This window comes from Equus przewalskii, chromosome 11, assembly GCF_037783145.1.
Source record: "Equus przewalskii isolate Varuska chromosome 11, EquPr2, whole genome shotgun sequence".
Lineage (NCBI taxonomy): Eukaryota > Metazoa > Chordata > Mammalia > Perissodactyla > Equidae > Equus > Equus przewalskii.
The window spans coordinates 31152847-31176234 of NC_091841.1; the positions used below are offsets into that span (position 1 = coordinate 31152847).

General features: G+C 51.8%; 1 protein-coding gene across 1 annotated transcript in view; it reads right to left on the minus strand.

The window, feature by feature from the left end:
- The window catches only part of LOC103564419 (actin, alpha skeletal muscle 2-like), a 38023-nt gene extending 16070 nt beyond the window's left edge, over window positions 1–21953 (minus strand). Inside the window, exons 1-5 of the mRNA XM_008540164.2 lie at window positions 21797–21953; window positions 21454–21554; window positions 7126–7264; window positions 2479–2607; window positions 799–909 (exon numbers count right to left, since the gene is read on the minus strand). Coding sequence (XP_008538386.1) covers window positions 799–909; window positions 2479–2607; window positions 7126–7239 — 354 coding nt within the window. The 5' untranslated portion in view covers window positions 7240–7264; window positions 21454–21554; window positions 21797–21953. The remainder of the gene's footprint in view (window positions 1–798; window positions 910–2478; window positions 2608–7125; window positions 7265–21453; window positions 21555–21796) is intronic.
- Between the last annotated feature and the right edge of the window lie 1435 nt (window positions 21954–23388).

Here is a 23388-nt window from a genome sequence, read left to right on the forward strand (position 1 = left end):
CCTTCCGGTCACCGCTCACTGCAGGAGATGCCGCTGAGCTCCAGGGACCCTGGGCCAGGTGGTGGAACCTCGCGGCTTGCTTAATTAGCTTACTGATGTCCTCATTAGGCAAAGCATAATAATGTAACTGGAATCCGGGCGGCCAGAAGCAGCCCCTGTAGCCCCCACCTGACCCGGATCCCACTTGGGCCCTAAGGAGGACTCTGCAGTCTGTACTGGGTGGGGGCACCCTCCTCTCTTCACCAGCCTGAGCCCTTAATGGGCTCCCAGATCCTGTTCAGTCCGGTCAATCTGATCTGCATGCACCACCAACTCCTGCCTGGGGGGCGGGCCCAGGGTGAGGCTCCGAGAACGGGGAGGTCCAGGACCTTTTAGTCAGGGTGGGACACACCACACAGCAGTGCCGGAAACGGGGCTGCGGAATCAGAGCATGCGGGGCCAGGTGGGTCCACCAGCCACTCGCCCTGCGACCTTTGCCAAATTACTCCCGCTCCTGGATGCTCCAATTTCTTCATCCGTGCAAGGGGCTGGTAATCGCCCTGCCCCCCAGAGTGGCTGGAGGTCCAAACAAAATAATTCACGTGAAACGCCCAGCCCACGCCTGACCGCTCGGCCGGCTCTCCCGTGCTGGCCGTCATTCTTGACGCTAAGGTCAAAGGGGACAGCTCACTGGTGTCTTTCACTCACTGAGCAAAGAGAAGGTGATGTCCTGAGGCTCGAGGCTCGGGAGGAGGTGGAGGCTGCCCTCCCTGCGGCCTGCCCCCTGACCCCCCGCCCCCCGCCCACCTGGCCTCTTACCTGCGACATCCTGTCTTTGACGGACATCGAGTTTAAAGGTGGTTCTGTCACCATCAGAGGGTGCTGCTCTGGAGCGATGCGGAGCACTTGGTAGAAGGAGTGATGCCAGATCTGAGGAGAGCGGGGGGCGACACAGTGAGGCCGGGGGGAACCTGTCTACACCACAAAGCGACTTCTTCAGTAGCACATGTGGTTGTGGTTCACAGCAGGAAAGACTGTGTGGCTTTGACGAGATGCAGGACCTCCGTTCGTGCACCAGGCCTCGAGGCAGGAGGGGAGCAAAGACGCACGAGTCACGGGCCCCACGTGGAGGACCTCGTGGTCTGACTGGGGGACAGATGTGAGCCCCACACTGCAAGGGTGAGCCCCGAGACGCAGCGGGAGGGGGGGTGGCACAGGGAGAGGGCGCAGGGGTGCAGACCCGTCATTAGTCCCAGTCCCACGTGCACCAGGTGTGCACCCAGACAAGCCACCTGACCTTCGTGAGTCTGTTTCCTCATCCATGAAATGGAAAATACTCCCACCTCATGGAAGATGACAAGGATTCGGTCATGGGACATTTGTAGAAAGCCTAGTATATGAGTGTCCTGTGGCCGCCATAACAAAGCCCCCGAGATGGGCAGCTCGAACCGCAGACACAGACTGTCTCCTGGTCCCAGAGGCTGGACAGCCGAGCTCCAGGCGTCCTCACATGGCCGTCCCTCTGTGCGTGTCTATGTCCTCGTCTCCTTTTCTTGTAAGGACTCCAGTCACATTGGATCAGGACCCACCCTAGTGACGTCATCCTACCTTGAGCCCCTCCTTAAAGGCTGTCTCTCCAAATACGGTCACACTCTGAGTTGCGGGGGGTCAGGACTCCAACACATGAATTTGGGGGACACAGTTCACGTCACAGCACCTGGCAGAGTGCTTGGCGCACAGTAGGTCCTCCATGGGCTAACCACTATGGATGCAGCACCTGCCTGCCTCTGGAAGGGAGGCTCCGTGGAGGAGTGAAACCAGGAGTGAAGGACCCGCTCCTTGGGCGAAGCCTGTTGCGAATCGTGCTGCTACGAACACACGTGTGAAATATCTCTTCCTGTCCTTGCTTTCCGTTCTTCGGATCTACACCCAGAAGGGGGATTCCTGGCTCCTGTGGTGGTTCTAGCTTAGTTTTTTGAGGAAACACCATACTCTTTTCCACAGCGGCTGCACCATTTCATGTTCCCACTAACAGTGCACAGGGTTCCAATTTCTCTATATTTTCAACAACACTTGTTGTTTTCTGGATTTTTAAAAAAATGTATATATAACAGCCATCCTAATAGATATGAAGTGGACTTAGGGCTTTTTATCCATCCTCCACTTTAATCCTCACAACAGTGCTAAGTGGTAGGAAAAATTATACCGTTTCTTACAGATAAGGAAACTGAGGGCAAGAGAGGCCAAGTTACTTGTCCAAAATGACGTAGGTAATAAGTAGTGGAGACGGGATTCAGACCCAGGGCTCTGACTGCAGAACCATGTGGTTGGTACTACGATGTGGTGTGTACTGAGACCAGATGCAGGACGGTGGTGACGGTTGCACAACAATGTGAATGTGCCTAACCCCTCCCCGGTGCCCAGGCAGCAGGGCCGCCCTGGGCATGGGTAGGGGGGGCCCTGTGAACAGATCCCACCCCCAAAAAAGCAGCAGCCTACCTTTTCCATGTTGTCCCAGTTGGTGATGGTCGCCCGAGAGATAGGCTGCTGCAGGTTGAGTTGCCCCCATTTTTTCTGAACCTCGTCTCCGATGAACCAGTCTTTCTCTTCCATTCCCACCAACAGATTCTGAAAAACACAGACCAGGGCAGATCTGCTCTCCAGACCGACTCATCTCCACGCAGCTTTCACGTTGGCGCACGACTGTGAGCCGTGACATGCCGCGGGGGAGAGCTCCAGGTCACAGCGCTGGCATCTGGGGCCTCCTCAAACGGGAACAGCAGTTCCAAATGCCACCAAGAGGTTTTTAGCAAATGACCTGCAAGGTGAAGTGCTCCTGAGGACCCACCGCCAGGACCCTCGTCTTGCGGATGGGGAGACCGAGTCTGAGGGAGGAGAGAGACGGTGGAGGCAGGAACAGCGTGGGGAGAGGCGCCGGCTTCCCCATCTGCTTTGGAAAGTTGGCAGAGAAAGGGTGCGAAATTTAGTTTACTTTCCATCATTCTTTCGGAGGATGAACCCAGCTACTCTCACGGCCGATTAAGCCATTCATTCTGTCATTCAGAGGTTATTTGACGTTGGTCCGTGTTTTAGTCCGGGTCCACCAAGAAGCAGACACCAAGACAGGATTAAGGGTGTGAGGACTTTGCTGGGGAACATGCTCATGTGGGAGAAAGTGGGGAGGCAGCCGGACAGGGCAAGGAGAGACATCAGGCTGTTGTCCAAGTCTGAGCCTGGGTGTAGGAGAGACGACTGGGTGGGTGTCCTGGAACATTGTGCGGTTGGAGGAAGGTTCGGCAAGGCTGTTGGGGAGTTTGTGAGCCAAAGTCATTACCACAGGAGCCCTGTGTCTCCCAGAAGTGGGTCTGCCTGTTATCGTGCCATGCCCCATTGTTGGCTAAGAGCAGTTGGTGGGAAGCAATGGTGGTGCAGTGGGGCCATGCTGCAATGGTGCGATAGTGCAGCATTGTCACACTGCAATGGTGTGATGGTGCAGTGGGGCCATGCTGCAATGGTGTGATGGTGCAGTGGGACCATGCTGCAATGGTGTGATGGTGCAGTGGGGCCATGCTGCAATGGTGTGATGGTGCAGTGGGGCCATGCTGCAATGGTGTGATGGTGCAGTGGGACCATGCTGCAATGGTGTGATGGTGCAGTGATGCCATGCTGTGATGGTGTGATGGTGCAGTGACGCCATGCTGTGATGGTGTGATGGTGCAGTGGGGCCATGCTGCGATGGTGTGATGGTGCAGTGGTGCCATGTTGCAATGGTGTGATGGTGCAGTGGTGCCATGCTGTGATGGTGTGATGGTGCAGTGGTGCCATGCTGTGATGGTGTGATGGTGCAGTGGTGCCATGCCGCGATGGTGCAGTGGGTTTCCGAGAGAGGCCCATTCTTGAGGCCACCACACCTTATCTGCACAGAGCCCCCATATCTTAGGAACTTGTCTTTTAGGCAGAAGAGGTGTGGACCTGGGGCGAGAACCACTGGCTTTGAGCCCCCGGGCGAGTTGCTTGCCTTCTCTGAGCCCCCACCTCCTTCTCTGTCAGATGGGAACAATGACCTCTGCTCCCCATACCCTGCACAGCATTTTTGGGGGATCAAGTTGAATGAGATTGTTGATGGGAACGCACTTTATTAACTGAGAGGGCATATTAACACGAGGGACAGTAGATGCTGCACCAGCCTGCGACATCTGTCAGCTTTCCCCATCTAAGTGTGGAGGGCGGGGACGGGGTGCCTGCACGAGTGAGGAAGGAGCAGAAGCAGTCTGGTCTGAAGTCACTGTTTGAAATATCGAGATGGACTGTGCTCGGGTTGGGGTGACCGTGCTAGTTACAAGGGACTGAGTGACTCTGGGCAAAGCCACAGGTGCTCCCACGAGGGTCTCACTGTCATCTTGGCTGCTAGACCAAAGTGCACAGGAGGGGTTCATGCACTTGGATCTGGAACGAAATGTGAGTCCACGCAGAGCCTCCTGTCACGTGCCAACCCCACTTAGAGACAGAAACTTACTTCCTGCTGCCCAGCAGCTGGCCCCAAAGCCTGGGAGGACGGCGGCCGAGCTGCCTCGCAGAGGGTGAAGCCAGAGAGCCGGCCTGCTGTGGCACAGGTGGCTGGTGCACTGCCCTGGTAATTCATCTCCGTCACTGGTTTCTACCTTGGTGAGGAATTTGACTTTTCTCCCTGTCTTCAGCTTCACCAGGTATGTAACCTGTTTTATAGACACTTCTGTTTCTGTGCTACTCTTTGTACAGGTAACAGGTATTGTGGACGATTGCCATGGCGCAACGTGAAGTTCTGACCTTGCTGGACAAATGCCCCACCAAGGATTTCACACAGAGGGATTGAATACAGGGAACTGGTTCCACGGTGTCGGGAGTTTGGAAGAGCAAACCGGGACCACTGGCGAAGCTCAGAGCGTGGAAGTGCAGACCGACAGCCTGGGCTGCAGGGTCAATCCAGCGAGTTACGGTTATGATGGGAACACGGAGCTAAGGGCCTCCCGGCTGCTTCGGCTGGACATCCTGGGGGCCTCCCGGGAGAGGTGGCCGAGCATCTTGCAAAGGACATGGGGTTGGACTGGTAGAGCTGGGTCAAACCGCCCCATGCAACGCCCCTAGGTGAGGCCCAGAGGGGGAGTGGTGACATCCAGTGCAGATGTGTTTTGTTTAATCTGCACAGCATTCACGGAAAAGTGAGTTAATACTTAAAAACTTGACAAAAAATCTGGACCTCTTAAACACAGAATTACCCTCTGACCCAGTAATCCTACTTCTGGGTACATACCCCAAAGAACTAAAAGCAGAACCTCCAACAGAAATATCTGTCCACCCGTGCTCGTAGCAGCACTATTCACAATAGTGAAAGGGTGGAAGCGACCCCAGTGTCCACAGATGGATGAACAGATACACAATGTGTGGTCCATCCGCACGATGGAATATTACTCAGCCTTAAAGAGGAAGGAAATCCCGACACAAGCTACAACACAGATGGACCTTGAGGACACTACACTGATTGAAATGAGCCAGTCACAGAAGGACAAATACTGCGTGATTCCCCTTACAGGAGGTCGCTAGTGTCGTCAAATTCATAGAGACAGAAAGAAGGATGGTGGAAGCCAGGGGACTGAGGGAGGGGATCAGGGGGGACAGAATTTCAGATTGGGAAGGTGAAAAATTTCTGGCAATGGATGATGGTGATGGTTGCACAGCAATGTGAATGTGCTTGATGCCATTGAACTGTGCACTTAAAAATGGTTAAAATGGTAAGTTTTATGCTAAGTATATTTTATCACAATAAAAATATTAGAATTTCTAAATTGTCTTGAAAAGCAGAAAGATCTGGCAACATTGGGCCCACTTTCTTGCACGTCAATAGGCAGCAGAGAATGCTCTCTTAGGCAGAGCATTTGCCTCAGTCCCCACCCTTCCCTACTGTCTTCCTGTCACACAGGCTGAGTAGCAGTGGCCGCTTAGCACAAGTGGACTGCTGTTTATCTTGAAGTATCCACACCACTCTCTCAACAGCGGGAAAATCACAAAGTCAATAGGCGGGCAGCCTGATGTATTTTGTACAACCGCCTGCCTTTCTAACTTAGGTAGCTGGCCTGCTCCATCTAAGTTGGTAGTCCTCAAAGTGCGGCCCCGGGCCAAGCAGCATCGGCATCTTCTGAGAAGTCCTTCTGAAACCGAGAACTAAGGAGTTAAAAACATCTTCCCCAGAGTGAACACTTTGAGAGAAGCTTTGCTAACTGTGGCTGTGCATATTCAGCACGAGCCACTGTTGTTGAAAATTAACCGGGTCTTTCCGTCCCCCCTTAGGATTACGAGGGAGCTGCCCTTCCCAGAAATTCAAGGTCCAGGCATCAAGATTCAGTCCTTAAGGCCAAACTCAGGCTGGTGGGAAGGCGCCAACCAGCACGGCCACATGCTCCCCTCCCCACCTAAAACCCCACATAAAAGCCCCTAGCTTTTTCCCTTCCAGGAGGTGGATCTGAGTTCCAACGCCCACCCCCCCATCTGGCTGCCTTGTGATGATAGTAAATCTCTCTCCTTGCCACAAGTCTGCTGTTTCAGGTTTTTTCTCTCTCTCTTTTTTTTTTCCCTTGAGGAAGATTAGCCCTGAGCTAACTACTGCCAGTCCTCCTCTTTCTGCTGAGGAAGACTGGCCCTGAGCTAACATCCGTGCCCATCTTCCTCTACTTTATATGTGGGACGCCTACCACAGCATGGCGTGACAAGCAGTGCCATGTCTGCACCTGGGATCTGAACCGGTGAACCCCAGGCCGCCGAGAAGCAGAACGTGCGCACTTAACTGCTGCGCCACCAGGTTGGCTCCAGGTTTTTCCTCTTTATTGGCCCTCCTGTGTGGCACATAAATGAACGTGTGTTTGGGTTCGGTGACAATTCAAAAGACAAACCCGCGGCCCCTCCTGGCCCCGCAGAAGCGGACGCTCCGGGGTGGGCCTGGCCGACTGCATTTTACCAAGACAGCGCCCGTGATTCTTATGCATGTTCCTCTTGGCCAAACCCCCGCTCTGAGCATTTGACTTGGGCAGCCCCGTGGTGGGGAGGGGACTGTCGGGGCCGGTGGCCGCCTTCGGGCTGACCAGTACCCGGTCGGGGGAACACCCCATCACTTACATCGTGCCGAAGTTTCCCGAGGATGGTGGGGAACACAGCCTGGGGTACTTCGGTTCCCGAAAAGCCCACCTTGCTGAAGCCAGAGCCGTAGTCGCAGATGAGGGGCACGTTCATCGTGCTGCGTGTGACCTGGATGGGGCTGCAGACGGGAGACCACAGGATTATTTGTGCCATTTGCAAGGCGCTCTCCGCGGGGCCGGCGCTGTGCCAGCCAGCCGTGGACTCAGGCTCCACGCTCATGGAGCTCACGGTGTGTCCTCGCTGCACCCAGAGCTGGGCCCTGCCGGGATGCGAGCCACTGTCTGGATGCTGGGCAGTTTGCTGGGATGGATGAGCTTTCAGATGGCCAGTTACACGTGGCTGCTCTGGACAAGGGAGACCCTGGGGAGAGGTCCTGGGCTAACGCTTTGCTGTGACACAGCGTCCATGGGTTTCTGGCTTGTCCGTGACTTGCGTCACTGCGGGTCCCCTGAAGCAGCCCCTTCCCCATCCACTGAGGGAGGGCTTTGGGCGGGGGCCTGTGGGAGACACGAGGAGGAGCCAGTGGCCCTGGTGGCCCGCATGCTGATGGTCACAGCCAGGTCCCCTCCTCCCCAGCTCAGACACTGCCTCTCCTGGGCCACTTCCCTGGCCTCTTGGCCCCGGGTCAAAACCAATCTCTCCCTTGACTTCGCTTCCATACCACTCCTCCCATGTTTCTGCAAGTTTGAAAAACATGAGCGAAGATAAAGAAGAAAATCATAAACACCCACCGTCCGACCACCCACAGTTGCCCTGTGATACTTTAATATTTGTTTCAAATCTATTTCCATGTATGGTTTTTACAAACTACCCTCAAAAGCAATAAATCCATTTTCTCTTTTGAATATTGCATCTTAACCAAACCCTTACCATGAGGAATGGTTTCTTCACCTTAAAAGCGATTTTCATTCTTTTTCAGATAAAGACTCCACGTTCATTATAGAAAAGAGAGAAAACTAGGAGGAAAAATAGAACCCTCCTCAGACACTACTAATCACGGATGGCTTTTGTTCACGTGAGGGGGTTACCCTTCCAGGCCTTACATACGACACAGGGGTCATTTTCTATCTGGCGCCTGTGAACAGCTGTGTGCGTACAATTCTAGCGGCAGCAGAGTGCCGTCTGGCTGTTTATCGTGTACACACATCACGTATAAAACATTATACATATAGGTAGAGAGATAGGTAGATAGATTCGTATTAGACGTTTCTCTGAGCACGGTATAGACACGTCATCACGTCATCAAGTATCACGTGGGAACATTTCCTGTTACTGCAATGTCTCACCACACCCATCCTCTGTGGTCCCCTCGGTCACCCCCTGTTGTGGGACACTTAGATCCAATCTTTCGGTTTTTGTAAATAACCTTGTGATGATCCTCCTTACTCGCCATTCTTTGTCCTGAATTCTGCATCGGCTCTTTATCGCCTGTATCCCTGGGATGATTGGTTGGAAGACCGAGACTTTTTAAAGGCTCCGTAAACATTTTGCCAAATTGCAGTCCAGGCATGGCGGTCAATTCACCGCAGCCCCATCAAGACACTGTGCACACTGTGCTCCCATAGTTTCCACGAGCCCGGGAGGCCATGGGCTTCTCCAGGCGGGGCATCCTGTCTCCCTCCCAGCACCCTGTCGCCACCGTCAGATGCTCAGCTCTCGTTGGCTGGATGGGCTTGGAATTCGGGTCTGTCCTCTGGGGGGGCTTCATAATCTCCCGCTTCGGGATTTCTGTGGGTGTCCTGTTCGTCTGTATGCCAGTGGCCTGTCTTCAGCTACGTGCAGCTTCTTGAAGGCAGAATCGTGGCCTGACGGGGCTGGGCTAAGGGTGAGCAATCCAGTCTGAGGTCGACAGGGCGCTTCAAGCGCGGGAAGCACGTGGAAGAACTTGCTTGTCTGTTTCTAGCTGAGCTGAGACAAAAATGATCATTATTACTATCATTATTATTGATCCTCTTGACATGCAAGGGATTTGCCCCAAGTCTCCCGACCAGCCGACAGCAGACCTGGGAGGGGATGTCTGAATGCTGTGCTCTGTCTACCATGGCTCAGTGCGTCTGGAGCAGAGATGAGTTAACTCTGGGGCTGGTCAAGGCATCTTCATTCTTCCGTTGGCACAATAGCCATTTGAGCTCAAAGTGACAAAAATATGATTTTTCCTTTGTTTTGTTTTAAATTATCTGATGCTGGTTCCCATTTCCACTTCTTTTGCAAAAGGAGGAAAATCAGGCCATGGGTAATTGCACTGCTCTTCCTGAGCCAGAAAATGTTCGTCTGGGATGCCTCGAGTGGGACGAAAACTGGTGAGAGCAGGGTGGGCGCTCGCCTCCAACGGGTTTGCTGGGCGCTGGGGACGAGGGCAGGGCTGCTGGACCCGGGATGCCCTGCTCGACGAAGGGCCACTTTCCACCTTTCCTCCAAATCCCTATTGATCTGGGATTTGCCTGTGAATCTAAATATTTAGCATCAACACACAGAAATAAAAATCCAAGGACAGGTGGGCAGGAAATGGGAAGGGAGGTGTTAGGCTGGTGAAGAGGAGAAGGTGTTTACCCACGTGACTGACGTGCAAAAGGAAGGGAGAGATGGAATTCCCCCCAAATCTCAGGAAGTGTGCTGAGCACAAAACCAGTGCCGGTGAGGACAGGTGACGAAAGGTCCAGAGAGGTGAAACATGGAGCTACCCGTAACCCAGGTGCTGTCCCTCCGTGTCATTGCTTCTGCACGGAGCCACTCTGATGTGGTTAGCAGAGGCGGCGTCTTCTCGTCCCAGCTGAGGCTTCCCCAGGCTAGTCCAGCAGCCTCCCAGAGCCTTTGCTTCCGTCTTCCCATCATCATCCTCTGTTGTTGGGATTCAGACTAGCGGGGCTCTAACGTCTCTGGCCCCCCGAGATGCCACATGCCTCGCCAGCCAACGAGACTATTCCACACCCGGCTACTGTGGTCAGGTATGGCCTGACCGGAATAATGGCCCCATCGTAACACCATGTCCTCATGCCCAGCCCCCGTGAACATGTGGCCTTACGTGGCAAAAAGGACTTTGCAGGTGTGATTAACTTAAGAATCATGAGATGGGAGCTCAGCCTGGATTATCCGGTGGGCACAATGAATCACAAGGGTCCTTATGAGGGAGGGAGAGAGTCAGAGAAAGGAGAGGTGACGATGGAAGCAGAGGGTCGGCGTCAGAGAGAGACTTGAAGGTGCTACCCTGCTGGCTTTGACGATGGAGGGAGGGGCCACATGGGATGGAGGAAGGAATGTGGGCAGCCTCTAGAAGCTGGAAAAGGAAAGGAAATGGATTCTCTCCTGGAGCTTGTGGAGGGAGCGTGGCCCGGCCAACACTTTGATTTTGGCCCTGTGAAATCCTCTTCAGACTTTTTGACCACCAGAACTGAAAGATCATAAAATTGCATTGTTTGAAGTCACTAAGTTTGTGGAAATTTGTTACATCTCCCCTTGACCCTTGGTCAAGAAGTGGGCATGTGACGCAAGCCAATGTCCCTTCTTGGGACGTTGGTGCCGGGGCGCTCAGGAAAGATACTCTATTCCCTCGAGTCATGAGCTGGGAGAAGTCTGTGAGGCTGGAGTCTCCCTAGGGCCAGGGCGTACCCAAGGAGGAAGGCAGCCCAGAGGAAAGCAGGGATGAGGCACGGAGAATGGAAGCTTCACAGTATCACTGAGCGCATATGTGAGCCCACCCCCCACTATTCAGTCCACTGAAGGGGTCTGAATGGGTTTCTGTCACTTGCAGCCAAGAGATGCATAGCAGCTTGGCCCTCTTGTCCTTGGCCATTAGAATTTGGTTGGCTCCAGGGCCGAGGCAATCGTTGAAAATCAAAGAAATATGATTATCCTCTGAAGATGCTCTCATAGAGTCAGTTTATGGTGGACTAGATTGGGGACATTTAATGACGAATTGGGGACAATTGGTATTCATTCCGCAAATATTGATCAAGAGCCTGCTAGGGCTTGGGCACTGCTCTAAATCTGGAGACACCGTCAGACAAGTTTCTCCCTCCTGGGCCTTCTGGTCTACCTGGGGAGACAGCTATGATAACAGATTTTTTAAAAATTAAAAGTAGTTAATGGCTTTTCGATTGTGATAAGTGCTATCCTGGAAGTGTCTGCTATGGATGGTAATCGGAGGGGCCTCACCCCGTCCAGGCGGTGAGGGAAGTGTCTACATCGTGTCCTGGAAGACCTGAGCCTCACGGAATGCACGTAGGAACTGGGGAAATACAGCACATTCAACATTATGATTCAGGTCAAAATTTCACTGTCACTTTTCTGTCATTAGCCCCCTGTCTCACAAATGGACTCTGGGGATTTGCTGGGTCCCAAATAATTAATAGTCCAATAAGCATTTCCTAAAACGGTGTGAGAATTTCTCTTTCCCCAGAAACAGGTACCCAGATGAACGGCCATCAGTCCGTCTAGAGAAAGCTAGAGGAAGACACACAGGACACATGCATCTTGTCACCCCAGGGTCTTTTCTCACGTAGACCTGGCTTCCATCCATTCAAGGACTCTGGTCTCAAAATTGCGTGAGCTAGCCTGTCTTCACCAGATGTGAAATATTCTTTGCTGTGTAAAGAAGGTAAGAGGAGCAACTCTTGACATGATCCCTGGGACCCTTGATAACAACAGCCAGAGATCTCAGTGGGTCAGACCAACCGCAAAGCTGTTCTCATCACATCTGCCCTCTTGCCTGTCACGATAGCCGTGTCTGCATTTTGCGTCTGGTGGCTAACTGCCGCCACCTGAAATTGCCCACGTCAGTTTCGTTCCATGTATTGAGTCAACATTTTAAAATTTAAGCTTAATATTCCCTCCTTCTAAGCTGTTCAAAGCTCTCCGAAGCAGCCATCCTGCCCATTACATGGGCATTCCTTGTCCCCTCCATCTATGGCAGCCGCCAGCAGCACCCCCAGAATCCTTCAGTGACTTCACAACCTTAGGGGATCACAGGTGAGCACACCGTTAGCTGTTGGCCAGCGTGTAACCTTCCTGAGCGTGAACGAAAGTCTCTCTTCCTGTTAGCCCATCGCAGCCTGAAAATAAATTCAGAACCCCGTGAGGATCCATTGTGAGCACTGCTTCTGATACCAGTAGGGTACCATTTGGTGTTCCGTGTTTGGGAACCACTTGTAGCTAACGTACACAAAGGAGGGATGCAAAGGAACCCGCAGAATTGAAGCAAGAAGCAAACAGCAGACACCGGCGATGACAGGAACCAGGGTTCTTCTGAGGATTTCAGGGATCATCTCTCTGGGCTTTGCAATGAAACAGCGCCATTCCGATCTCTTCCTCTCTCTCTGTGCCTCCCGTCAGCCTTCACGTTTTGGAGATTCTGATCGTTCTAGTTTGGGTCCTATGTTCGTGCCTGTTGTTAGAGGCTGGTGTTACACGGGGTGGAGCAGGACAGTTCTCCAAATGGAGGGACACTGAGCAAACACATACGTCCACCGCTCTGCTTCTCCATGACCGATGCATCCTTCCAGTCTACAGAATAATGATGAAACGAGCACTCGTGAACCGCTCCCAGCCCCGGAAACACAACATCACCGGTCCCTTTGAAGTCCCTCATTTGCTGCCACCCCCCCACCCCCACTGCTTTCCAGGCACACTGCCCTCCTTGACCCCACCAACCTGACCCCCCTTTCAGGGTCTCTATGCTTCCTGCCTGGCAAGATTCATCCACCATTTAAAAAACGGAGATTTAATTCACATGGCATAAAATTCAACCTTTAAAACTATACGATTCTAGGGTTTTCAGTGCATTCACAAAGTCATGACCACCACCTGCTACCCAGCTACAGGACATTCATCATCCCAAAGGAATTCCATACACATCCGCAGCCGCTCCCCGGGTCCCCTCACCAGCCCCAGACAATCTGTAATCTGCTTTCTGTCTCTATGGATTTCCCTTTTCTGATTATTTCAGATACATGGAATCCTAGAATGTGTGGTCTTTTGTGTCTGGCCTCTTTTATTTAGCATCATCTTTTCGAAGTTCATCCGCGTTGTAGCTCCCGTCAGTGGTCCATTCCTTTTTACAGACGAATAATATTCCAGGCATGGATGGACCACAATTTGTTTATCCGCGAATCAGCGGATGGACATTTAAGCTGTTTCCACTTTTTGGCTATTGTGAATAGTACTGCTATGAGCATCCATGAGGAAGTTTTTGTGTGGACATATGTTTTCATTTCTCTTGGGTCCGTACCTAGGGGGAGAATGCCTGAGTCACATGACAGCTCCATGTTGATGATTTTGGAGGCACTGCCAGCCAGATCGCCTTCCACAGCAGCTGCGCCATTTTCATTCCCACCAGCATCACACGAGGGCTCCAGTTTCTCCACATCCTTGCCAACACCTGTTACTGTCTGTCTCTTTTATTGTGGCCACCCTGGTGAGTATGAGCCGGCATCTTCCTGTGGTTTTAATTTGTCTTTCCCTGATGGCTAAATCTGGCGAGCTTCTTTTCGTGAGCCGATTTGTAAATCTTCCATTTGTATATCTTCTTTGGAGAAATGTCTCTGCAAGTACTTTGCCCATTTTTAACTGGGTTGCTTGTCTTTTTCTTTTTGAGTTGTAAGAGTTCTTTTTCTTCTTTTAAAGATTGGCACCTGAGCTAACAATTGCCAATCTTTTTTTTTTTTTTTCCTTCTTCTTCTCTCCAAAGCCCCCCCAGTACGTGGTATGCGTGAGTCCTTCTGGTTGTGCTATGTGGGGCACTGCCTCAGCGTGGCCGGATGAGCGGTGCCATGTCCGCGCCCGGTCAGGCAGATTTGGGTTAAATCCCCAGGCAGGTTATACAATGTGGGTAAGCCTCGGTTTTCTCTCGTGTAACAACAGCACAGATGTCGAAATGCGTGTTGGATTAAGCAAACAGCAACACGGTACTTGTTCAATCAACAGTAACAGTTGTTATTATTATCTAGTGATTGGTGGTTTGGAAATCAAATAAAAGGTCACCTACAAGCTGTCGCACATTAAGTTTCTGAACAGTAATCCCCACTAAGTAGTTTCCCAAAGGGATGCTTAATGCCTTTCCGCAGGAAGCATCTCGCGTTGTTCAAGTCGGATTCACTCTGAGCTCAGGCTACGGGGAGGAAGGGACTCTTGCTGCCAAAGGAGATTTAAATTACCCTGACTTGGGGCCTGCCCAAGTAAACGAGCTCCGACGCCGGAGAGACAGAGTTCCCACTCATGCAGGATTGAGCTGACAGAGAAAGTGGTCAAACTGCAGGGGCCAGGGGCAGGGAGCTCCATTAGTTTGGGTGTGATCCTTGAAGGCAATTCTTTGAACGGTTACATTGCTGATAACCTCCCACTCTCTGCGATTGGTAACATGGCTTCTGAATCAAGCAATGAACTTCCTGGATCAGATTAGATCAACATGGAATATGATGATGTGGGGCAAAATTAAATGTCCCCAAGACTTACAGAAGAATATCACGGGACCCGAATTATTCCTCAAGAACAGAGGTGAAAATGTGGTTGCCTTTGGGTGGAATCTTGCCTGTTAGATTTGTTTTGTTTGGCTTGAACAAATATGACTTGGTTGTTCAACATTCAAATATCAGAAGATTTGTCATTTTTTTAAAAGGAAAGAAACAGATCTCTGGGTTAATTTAGGAGTGGTATCAAAGGACTTCATTGTCCCAGGGCAGCCGTTGGCTGGAGCTGCGTAGAGGCGGCCCCCACTCCACGGCCCGAGTTCTCCAGTCGGCTGCCCGCCATGCTGTTCATTTCTGTTGCCTGCATGGCCCCTGAAGGGCTTTGAGATTCTCCCATCTTAGGAACCATCACCAGTTATTCAATAACGAGGAAATGGGGAAGGATGGGCAATCCTACAGTTTGCTGGATATAAGGCTGGAGAGTAAACGAAATATAGCCCTGAGTCATCACCTCACTCATTCGTCTATCCTCCTTCTAACACGCTGAGTTGAACAGTTCTCTCCACGCCCCTGGTGGGAGCGTATAGGAGTGTACAGAGATCTTTGCTGGGTGGCTCCAACCGGATTATTTGAGTCAAGAGTGGAGTTGTTGACTCTGGGTAGGTGGTATCCATACACACCTTCTACCCCCGACCTCTCCACCCGATGGAAAGTTGTTTCTTTGCCGTCCCACACGGAATGAAAACACTGTACATAAAAATGTGCAAGGCTGGTTGACGAGGCCCCCCCTGCGTCATTCGTTTTAAGCTGTGTTTTCTCTTACAAAAAGAGCGTTGCTTCAGTCGCCTGCATTTCCAAGTACAATGCCCAGCTGTGAACATCCTCTGCCCGCAGCGCCGGCTGGCAGATCAAATAATGGCAGCAATTCGGAAATAACTCTGGGGAGTTTCCCACCCGGAGCCTGATAATAACAAGGAAAAGTCAGGTACCGCATGCCTAGCCGTCCGAGCCTAAGCCCAGCCTGCAGCTTGGCTGTGGAGTCTGCCCAGAATGAGAACCAAGTAGCTACATCACTGTGGTCCCTCCTCCTCGAGGCCACCCATCGTCCTTCAGCCCTATCTTTGGTCCTTACATCCTCTCCCTTGAAATCCTCTACCTCACCTGCTGCCGAGCCTGGGTTCCTCGTCGCCAGGGCCCTTGTTGGAATCAACATGCCTTCTCCTTGGGCACCTCTCACATAGTAGGTCTGCAGCAGTACTGAACTAGGCTCCCTGTGGCCATCTTGGGACAGTCATTTGCCTTGCGTGGGGCATTGAGCTATGACTGTAGTGTGAACACATCGCAGAACAACATTTTCATGCAGACAGAGGGAATGTGCCAGAAGCTCTTTTTGGCCAAAGTGAGTCAGGTGGGCCCGTCAGCTCTGTTTGGGTGAACATGTAGAAGGGGGTTTCTCAACCTTGGCGTGGCTGACGTTTGGTCTGGATGATTCTTTGCTGTGGAGGGCTGTTCTGTGCACTACAGGACGCTTAGCGGCATCCTGGCTTCTAGCTTCTAGAGCCCCGTTAGCATCCTTCCAGTTGTGACAACCCAAAATGTCTCTGGGTGATGCCAGATGGTCCCGAGGGGAGGGACGTGCACAGAACAGTTCCAGCTGAGAACCACCGGTGTGGAGGGAAGGGCCTTGATGACCCGGAGCTGTCAAACCTGCTGGGAAGATGACTCCAGGGACTGAAGCAGTTAGAACCAGAATTCACAGGTCCTGGAATAATTGCCTCACCAGGGAAGCCATCACAACAGATCTGACACCATGATTGTTTCACTCTCTTTTCATGCAAAGTGATTTCTTCCAAACCAACTCCACCCCAAGGAGGAAGGCAAAAATCTGAATGGCTCACGTGTGCGGGTCCTCCCTGGACATCATCTATTCCATTGCACCGTCGGGCACATCCTGCCTGGGCACCCCCATCCCCATGGCTGGAAGAGGGGAGGTTCTTCCCACCTGTGACCTTGGTGTGCCTGGTGGGTCCTGTGTCTGCTTGAGTGGTGTGGCCGCAGAGAAGAGCATTAATGTAAAGGCTTGTGTTTTGTAAGTGCCATGCATACCTAAGGAGTGATCATGATGATATCATCAAAGATTTATCCTTATGATGTTTTGAGTAATTTGAATTTCCCAAATGGGAGAGGTTGAAATGGGTGAGTGTGCACGCACCCACCCATGCACGAGTGTGCGTGTGTATGAAGGGGATGTTGGAAGAACATAGAATTGGAAGATAAGTCAGTAGGCTGAAGTCTTTTTAAAGAGTTGTGTGATTCCTAGGATGAATGGATCAATAGATAGATAGATAGATAGACAGACAGACACACAGGTAATCATTTCTATTCTTGCATCCTCTCAAAGTTCAGACAGCCATTTCTTCACCTAGTCCATTTGTTAGGAAGGAGTCCATCTCAAAATGATCCTCGCAGAAAGAGAGATGATGTATCTGTCTGCTGACTCTGCAGAATTTCTGCGATCTTGGCCCCTTCTGATGATAAAGCATAATTCAATCCCGCAAACGTGTGTGGAACACTGACTCATTATATAGCTTTGGCCACTCCTGGGTCTCTCTAAGTGCAGGGACGAACTCCTGGGGAGCCCCTCTCACCCCCACATCGAGCTGGCTCACCCCTGATGCCCTCAGAAGGGGATTCCTTCTCATGAGAAATAGGATTGACAGAAGGTGGCTCCTGTTTGTTTTTCTTAAGAAAATTATGTACCAAGCTCCGTGTGGCAATGTCCCAGAAGAAAGACCACACGCAGCTGTAAGGGGACAGAACAGGCCGCGTTTCCATGCTTCCTGTTAAAAGTCCTTTCTTTCGTGGAAAATGACACTGGCTGGTTTTCAATGCTTCTGATAGGAAATGGGGAGAAAGAGGCCCTAAAGGACTTAATGGGGCTGTGGGTGGATGTTCCCACAGACGTGACCCCAGGCTCTGCTCCAGACGCTGGCCCTGCCCTCAGGGAGTTCCCGGCTCATAGGAGAAAGACGTTTGTGATAAAAGAAAAGTCACTTTAATCCGGTGTGATAGGGGCCATACAAAGGAGGCGGCATCGGGAATTGGCTTCGGAAGAGTCGGACAGATTCCAGACAGGGACGCAGACAAGCTGGAGCTCAGAGTCCAGGAGAAGTACGTGGAAGGTGTCTTCCAAATGGTCTTGAATGTCTTCAGTTCTTTATCCCCCCACTGCTGTTATGTCTGTGGGGGTTCCCCGAGACATTAGTAACAGCCCCCACGCGGAGAGGACTTTCTCAGACCAGACGCCGTTCTAGGTTTACTCATTGAGGCTTCCCAGCAGCCCTGTGGGGCAGGGCACCATCCGTCTCAATTTTCTGATGAGGAGACGGGCAGAGGGGGCTGAAGGAAGACCTCCAGCTGCTGAGAGCTGGAGGGAAAACTCAGTCCTGGGCAGCCTGACCCTGTATCCCGCCTCTCAGGCTGAGCTCTAACTTGCCAACAGCCAGAAATTCTTTGCAGCTTCTCCTACTACAGTGGGGAGCCTCTTTTCCCATTCTTCAATCTGGCTGGACTGGTGACTTCTGTGACCAAAAACTTGCAATGGAGGTGGCATTGTGTAAGCTACACATGCAGGCATCAAGAGGAACTACGACCCCCTCTCTTGCTGTGCTAAGACCCTGAGCTGGCCTCTTGGAGAAGGAGAGGCCATGTGGAAGAGAACTGAGGCACCCAGCGACCAACCACCCACCCACTAGACAGGTGTTGGAGACCACCTTCAATAGTCCGGCACTAGGCGATCTGTTAGGTGAGCCCAGATGCACGAGAGAGCCCAGCAGAGACCAAACTGGCTCAGACTGGAATAAATACCCAGCTAACCTGTAGACTGGTGAGTAATAATAAGATGGTTGTTGTTGTAAAGCCACTAAGTCTGGCGTGGTTGTTATGCAGCAAAAGCTGACTGACACATCTGCTCCACGGCCTCTGTATTCCAGATAAATGGCCCATGACCTCCATGACCTGCTGTCAACTGGCTCACATTCATCGGCTCCCCAGTACGCAGGGCATGGAGACACAGAGAAGCTAAGGATATTGTTGAAAGTCACACAGAAATAGTCCTAAACCAGGGTTTGGCAAACTACTGCCTGTGGGCTAAATCTGGCCACTAACTGTTTTTGTAAGTAAAGTTTTATTGGCATGCTGCCACGCCCATTTGTTTCCATATTATCGATGGCTGCTTTTGGGGCTACCGTGGCAGAGCTGAGTAGCTGAGGTCACAGAGCCTAAAATATTTACTGCGTGACCCCCTCATAGAAAAGTTTACAACCCCTCGTCTAGACTTCACACCCTCAACACCATGACCGTAGTTCTCAAAGTGCGGCCCCCGGACCGGCAGGATTAACTCCGCTTGTTAGAAATGCCGTCCTCGGTCCTCACCCCAGATCTAGGGGGTCAGAAGTGCTGGGGGTGGGGTCCAGCAACCTTGTTTTAAGAAAGCCCTGCAGGTGGTAAGATAAGACAAGAAAACACAAACACTTTGACTGCAGGAATCTTTGATTACAGGTGACTGTTGATCCTCACGTTTAAAAAGCATTTTCTTTTATCCTCACTCCCAGCCTTTTGGGGACCAACAGCTGCTTCGAAGCCTTATTTTACTAATTTAATCTGCCTTCAGCAAGATTCGAGACCGGCTCAGAGTCACCCAGCAGCACACCTGCAGCCCCACGAGACCCGTGGGTGAGCTGGGCGGCTGTGGAGCATGAAGTCCAACCTTCCTCGCGCCCCTCCGAAATAAATTAAATGTTCCCAAAGGCGTACAAGATGTTCGGAGCCGGTACAGAGTGTCAGAGCAACACCACGCCCTTATATTTAAGTAACAAAGTCTGAGTGAAGGAACCACCTCGTCTGGATTTGTCTCGATCTTCCTGGTTTTAACGTGGAAAGAACCGCGTCCCTGGAAACCTGTCAGTCCTGGGCTCACTGGGACAGTTGGTCCCTCTGTGTCGGGTTTAAATGGCCAGGCTTCCCTGAGGCAAGCCCGGCCGGCCGTGCGGGTGATCCAGCGGCCAGGCTCGTCAATGAGCGTTTCCTGATGAATTACGGGCGCTGGGGTCGGGGAGCAGAAAGGCGGGGCCGAGGTTAGTGGTCAGATGAGTACGAGGGCAGTTACCACCCAGGGTCGGGAGTCTTTCGTGGGGTTCCCACCAGACTGTGGGCCCTGGGAGATGTTACTCTTCATTTCTTTTTGCACAGCAGCTTGGTTTCCCGTGTGCCCTGGGTGTCCCCTGGTGGCCATTCACTAGACCGCAGCTCTCATGGCTCTGGCTCCCACTCCAGGTTCTGGGAAGGACTCATTTCCCTTACTCTTCCTTCTGCAGCAAACTTACTCCTAACACGATACATAGTAATGTAACAACATTTAAAAAAAAGTTTCTAAAGTACTACGGCAAAAGGGAAAGGCAGTTTCAAAACATTTGTACTTAACTAAAACATCCACTTCTGGGTCCTGAGAGGACACGAAAATGCAGTCTGTGCCCTGTAGAAGCAACGAGTCATCGAGTGCAGGGGTCCACAAACTATAGCCCCAGGGGCCGAATCTGGCCCGCCATCTGTTTTGGTAAATAAAGTTTTATTGAAACACAGCTGCACCCATTTGTTTACATACCGCCTGTGGCTGCTTTCTCCTTACAACAGCAGAGTCGGGCACCTGCGACAGAGACCCTATGCCCACAAAGGCTGAAGTATTTACTAACTGGCCCTGTTCAGAAAAAGAGAGTCCACCTCTGGTTAAGTGGATTGACAGAGACACCGACAGAAGCTTCCATGATGGAAATTCCATGATGGATTTGATTCCCCATCAATTCATTCATTCAAGAAACTGTAGCAGACCTAGTGTGCGCCAGATATCGTTTCTGGCCAGAAAGCATTCCTGATATTTTCAAACTTGAAGAGCTCTAGTAAATTCAATTTGGACGATGTTATTCCAGTTGCTAGCATTTTCCACCCAAAACAGCTTTTCACTCACTTTCTTTGGCTTCTACCACCCAGCCCGCCATCCAGACCAAAGGTTCACCATTTCGGCACAGACCACCCTTCTCTGCTGGACTGAAATTTATCGGGGGCCCCGTCTCCACCTTCACTCATATCTCCTGATCTGTCGGAGGCCAAATTCGCCTTCTATAGGGCATGTCAACAATGAGGTGTCAATTCCAGCCTGGACGATGCCCGTAGGAAGGGGCAGGCAAAAGCATATTGATGAAATCTGGGTCCAGTTACATTCCTGTTGTTGTCCAACCCAGACTCTGCTGTGTTGATGCTTAGATCTCCATTAGGGACCTCCTCATTTGCAGAAGCGTCACCTGGCTTGTGTCGCTGGCAAGAAATGCAAATGCTTATGAATTTCAAATACACATTTGGGAGAAAATTCCAACTTATTTTCATTTACAAGCGGCCATGAGCAGTACAAGGTGGAGCCTTCTCCTCCTCAGAGCCCTTGTTTCGACGAGGACTTCGGGGTCTGTGTTTAGACGTGCTAACAGAAACCCAGGGCACATTCCTGCTTCCACCAGGAGCCCCTGACTCTGGGGGCTTGGAGCCTGAGCCTGCACACACCCAGAGAAATTCCAGAAGTCCAGACGCTTTTAGAATTGAACGGGGCCACAGAAGTAATTTGGTTCAATCCTCACATAGAAAGAAGTCTTTTTTCATAGCTGGAGGAAGAAAGTAAAAAGAAGCATCGAGAGAGAACGCAGCACGTGATAAGAATGTTTCACTGTTCAGGGGAGAGCTTTCAAAGAATAGTTTTCAGTAGAATCTCAGCTTTGGGTGAAACCATAATTTTCGTACATAATAAAGTTAAAACTCTCAAAGCACACCTTGCTCGCGAGTGTGCAACCGTACCCCCTCTCACCTTTGCGTCCCTGGAAGAGATGTGGTGTCTGAGGGCCTGGTTCTCCGGGGGGGTTGCGGTTTTCAGCAATTGTTGGTGTTGCTCAGTGGCATTTCCTCTTCCTGTTTAAAAAAAAGAAGACGTTTCCCAAAGACTTTAATTAGACAGTGAAAGCACCTGGGCCAAAACAGAGCTACTGAAAAGAACTGCGTGAAAACCGTCCCCAGGGTGACCCGCTGGCCGCCTCTCCACCCGTCTCCGCCAGGGAGACCACCCTCCGAACGACTGAGCGATCCGGCCAACTGAAACTTCACAGAACACAACACTTTTAAACACGCAAGCATCTCTACAGGAAATTACAGACCTCTCTGCCTTCTTAACCAAGGCTGCTGGGTGCAAGGTCACCTTTCCCTGGTGGCTTGGGGCCACCATTATGCACAACAATTGCACTGTGCTGTAATATGGTGACCTCAGGGGCCTTGCACTGGGGCACCAGTGCCGGCCTGAAATGGCCCTGATGTGTCATCTTTAGTTTGTATGTTTGCCTTTCTACTTTTTCTGTGTCCCCCTTACAGTTGTTTGGGGCCCTCCAGGGATCTGTTCTGCCGCAAGCAAGACAACGGGGACCCCAGCCCCAGTTCGACCCCTCTGTGGCCTTTGCCTGGATGGAGAAGCCTGGGCTCTGGAGAGAGACTTGACTGCTGGGTGGAGCTGCCCTCAGCGCTGGGCAGGGGAGGGTGGTACACTGGACGAGGGCCCTGGTGTCCCAGCCTGGACCAGGCAAGGACGGAAGAGGCTACAGTTCTCCTCTGTGGGCAGGACATCCCAGCACGTGGACTGGAAGGACAGCGCACATCCCATGTGGAAGGGAGGAGGGCGGCTCAGTGAGGATGCCTCACCCATCCCATCCGGGACGGCAGGCTTGCCCTTACACAAGGCGACTGGACTTCTGGACCCTGGGCTTACTTAGAGGCACAGTGGCATTGGGACGAGGACATGGAGGCCACCGTGGGGTAGTTAACCCTAACAGCCTTGCTTCCATATGTCAGGGACCCAGTTCCTCATGCCATCTCCACGGACACCCCGGAATGGCCCCGTGGATGCTGACTCTCATCACTGGGGACCGGGACCCAACAGGAGAAATCCTCTTTTCCCTCCACATTTGCTGCTGTAAGTGCGGAGGGCTTGAAAACAGAATTCTATGTATAAAAAGAGATAGGAGGCTACGACCAAGAGCCTAGGAGGAGAGAGAAGTCACAGCTGCCTGATCGAGAGAAAACACCCGGACTTGGAGCTCCTGTGTCCTCCCGTGTGAGTGGGAGGAATGGCCCGCATCATACCCATTTCCTAGGGTCGGGGTGAGGAGCGAGTGAGTCCCCGCCCGGAGAGGCCTGGAGGAGTGCCTGTCCTGCGGTCTGTGTGAGATGAATATGGGTCACCTTTTAGAGGAGGGGGTTTGTGTTTCCCCTTTTGTCTGTCTGCTCAGGAACTCTAGGCCCACTGCCGGCTTCCTCTGTTCCCAGAGGGTCTCTACAAAAAGCTGCGGCTCCAGCTGCCCCTGCCTGGCACTTTTCTCCCCAAAACCCGCTGCATGGCTTTATTTTCTGTGCCTGCTGGTGACGCTCCGCCCAGCGTCTTCCTCCGTGGGTTCTTTTGAATGAGCTGCCTGGCTTGTTTCCTCTCTTCCTGAAAGACACAATGTACATAGAATAAAGGGTATACATTGTAAGCGTACAACAGGATGATTCTTGACATTTGCCTGATCCCGTGTAACCAGATCAAGACACCGAGTGTTTCTAGTCCCCAGAAGGTACGCTCTCCCCTTCCACATCGTTTACCCAGCTGCCTGGCCCCTGGAGGTACCCACTCCCTGTCTTCAGTGCTACCATGAGTGTTGGCTGTCCTTGGGAACCATATCAATGGAGTCATACGGTGTACGCACTGGGGTCTGGCTTC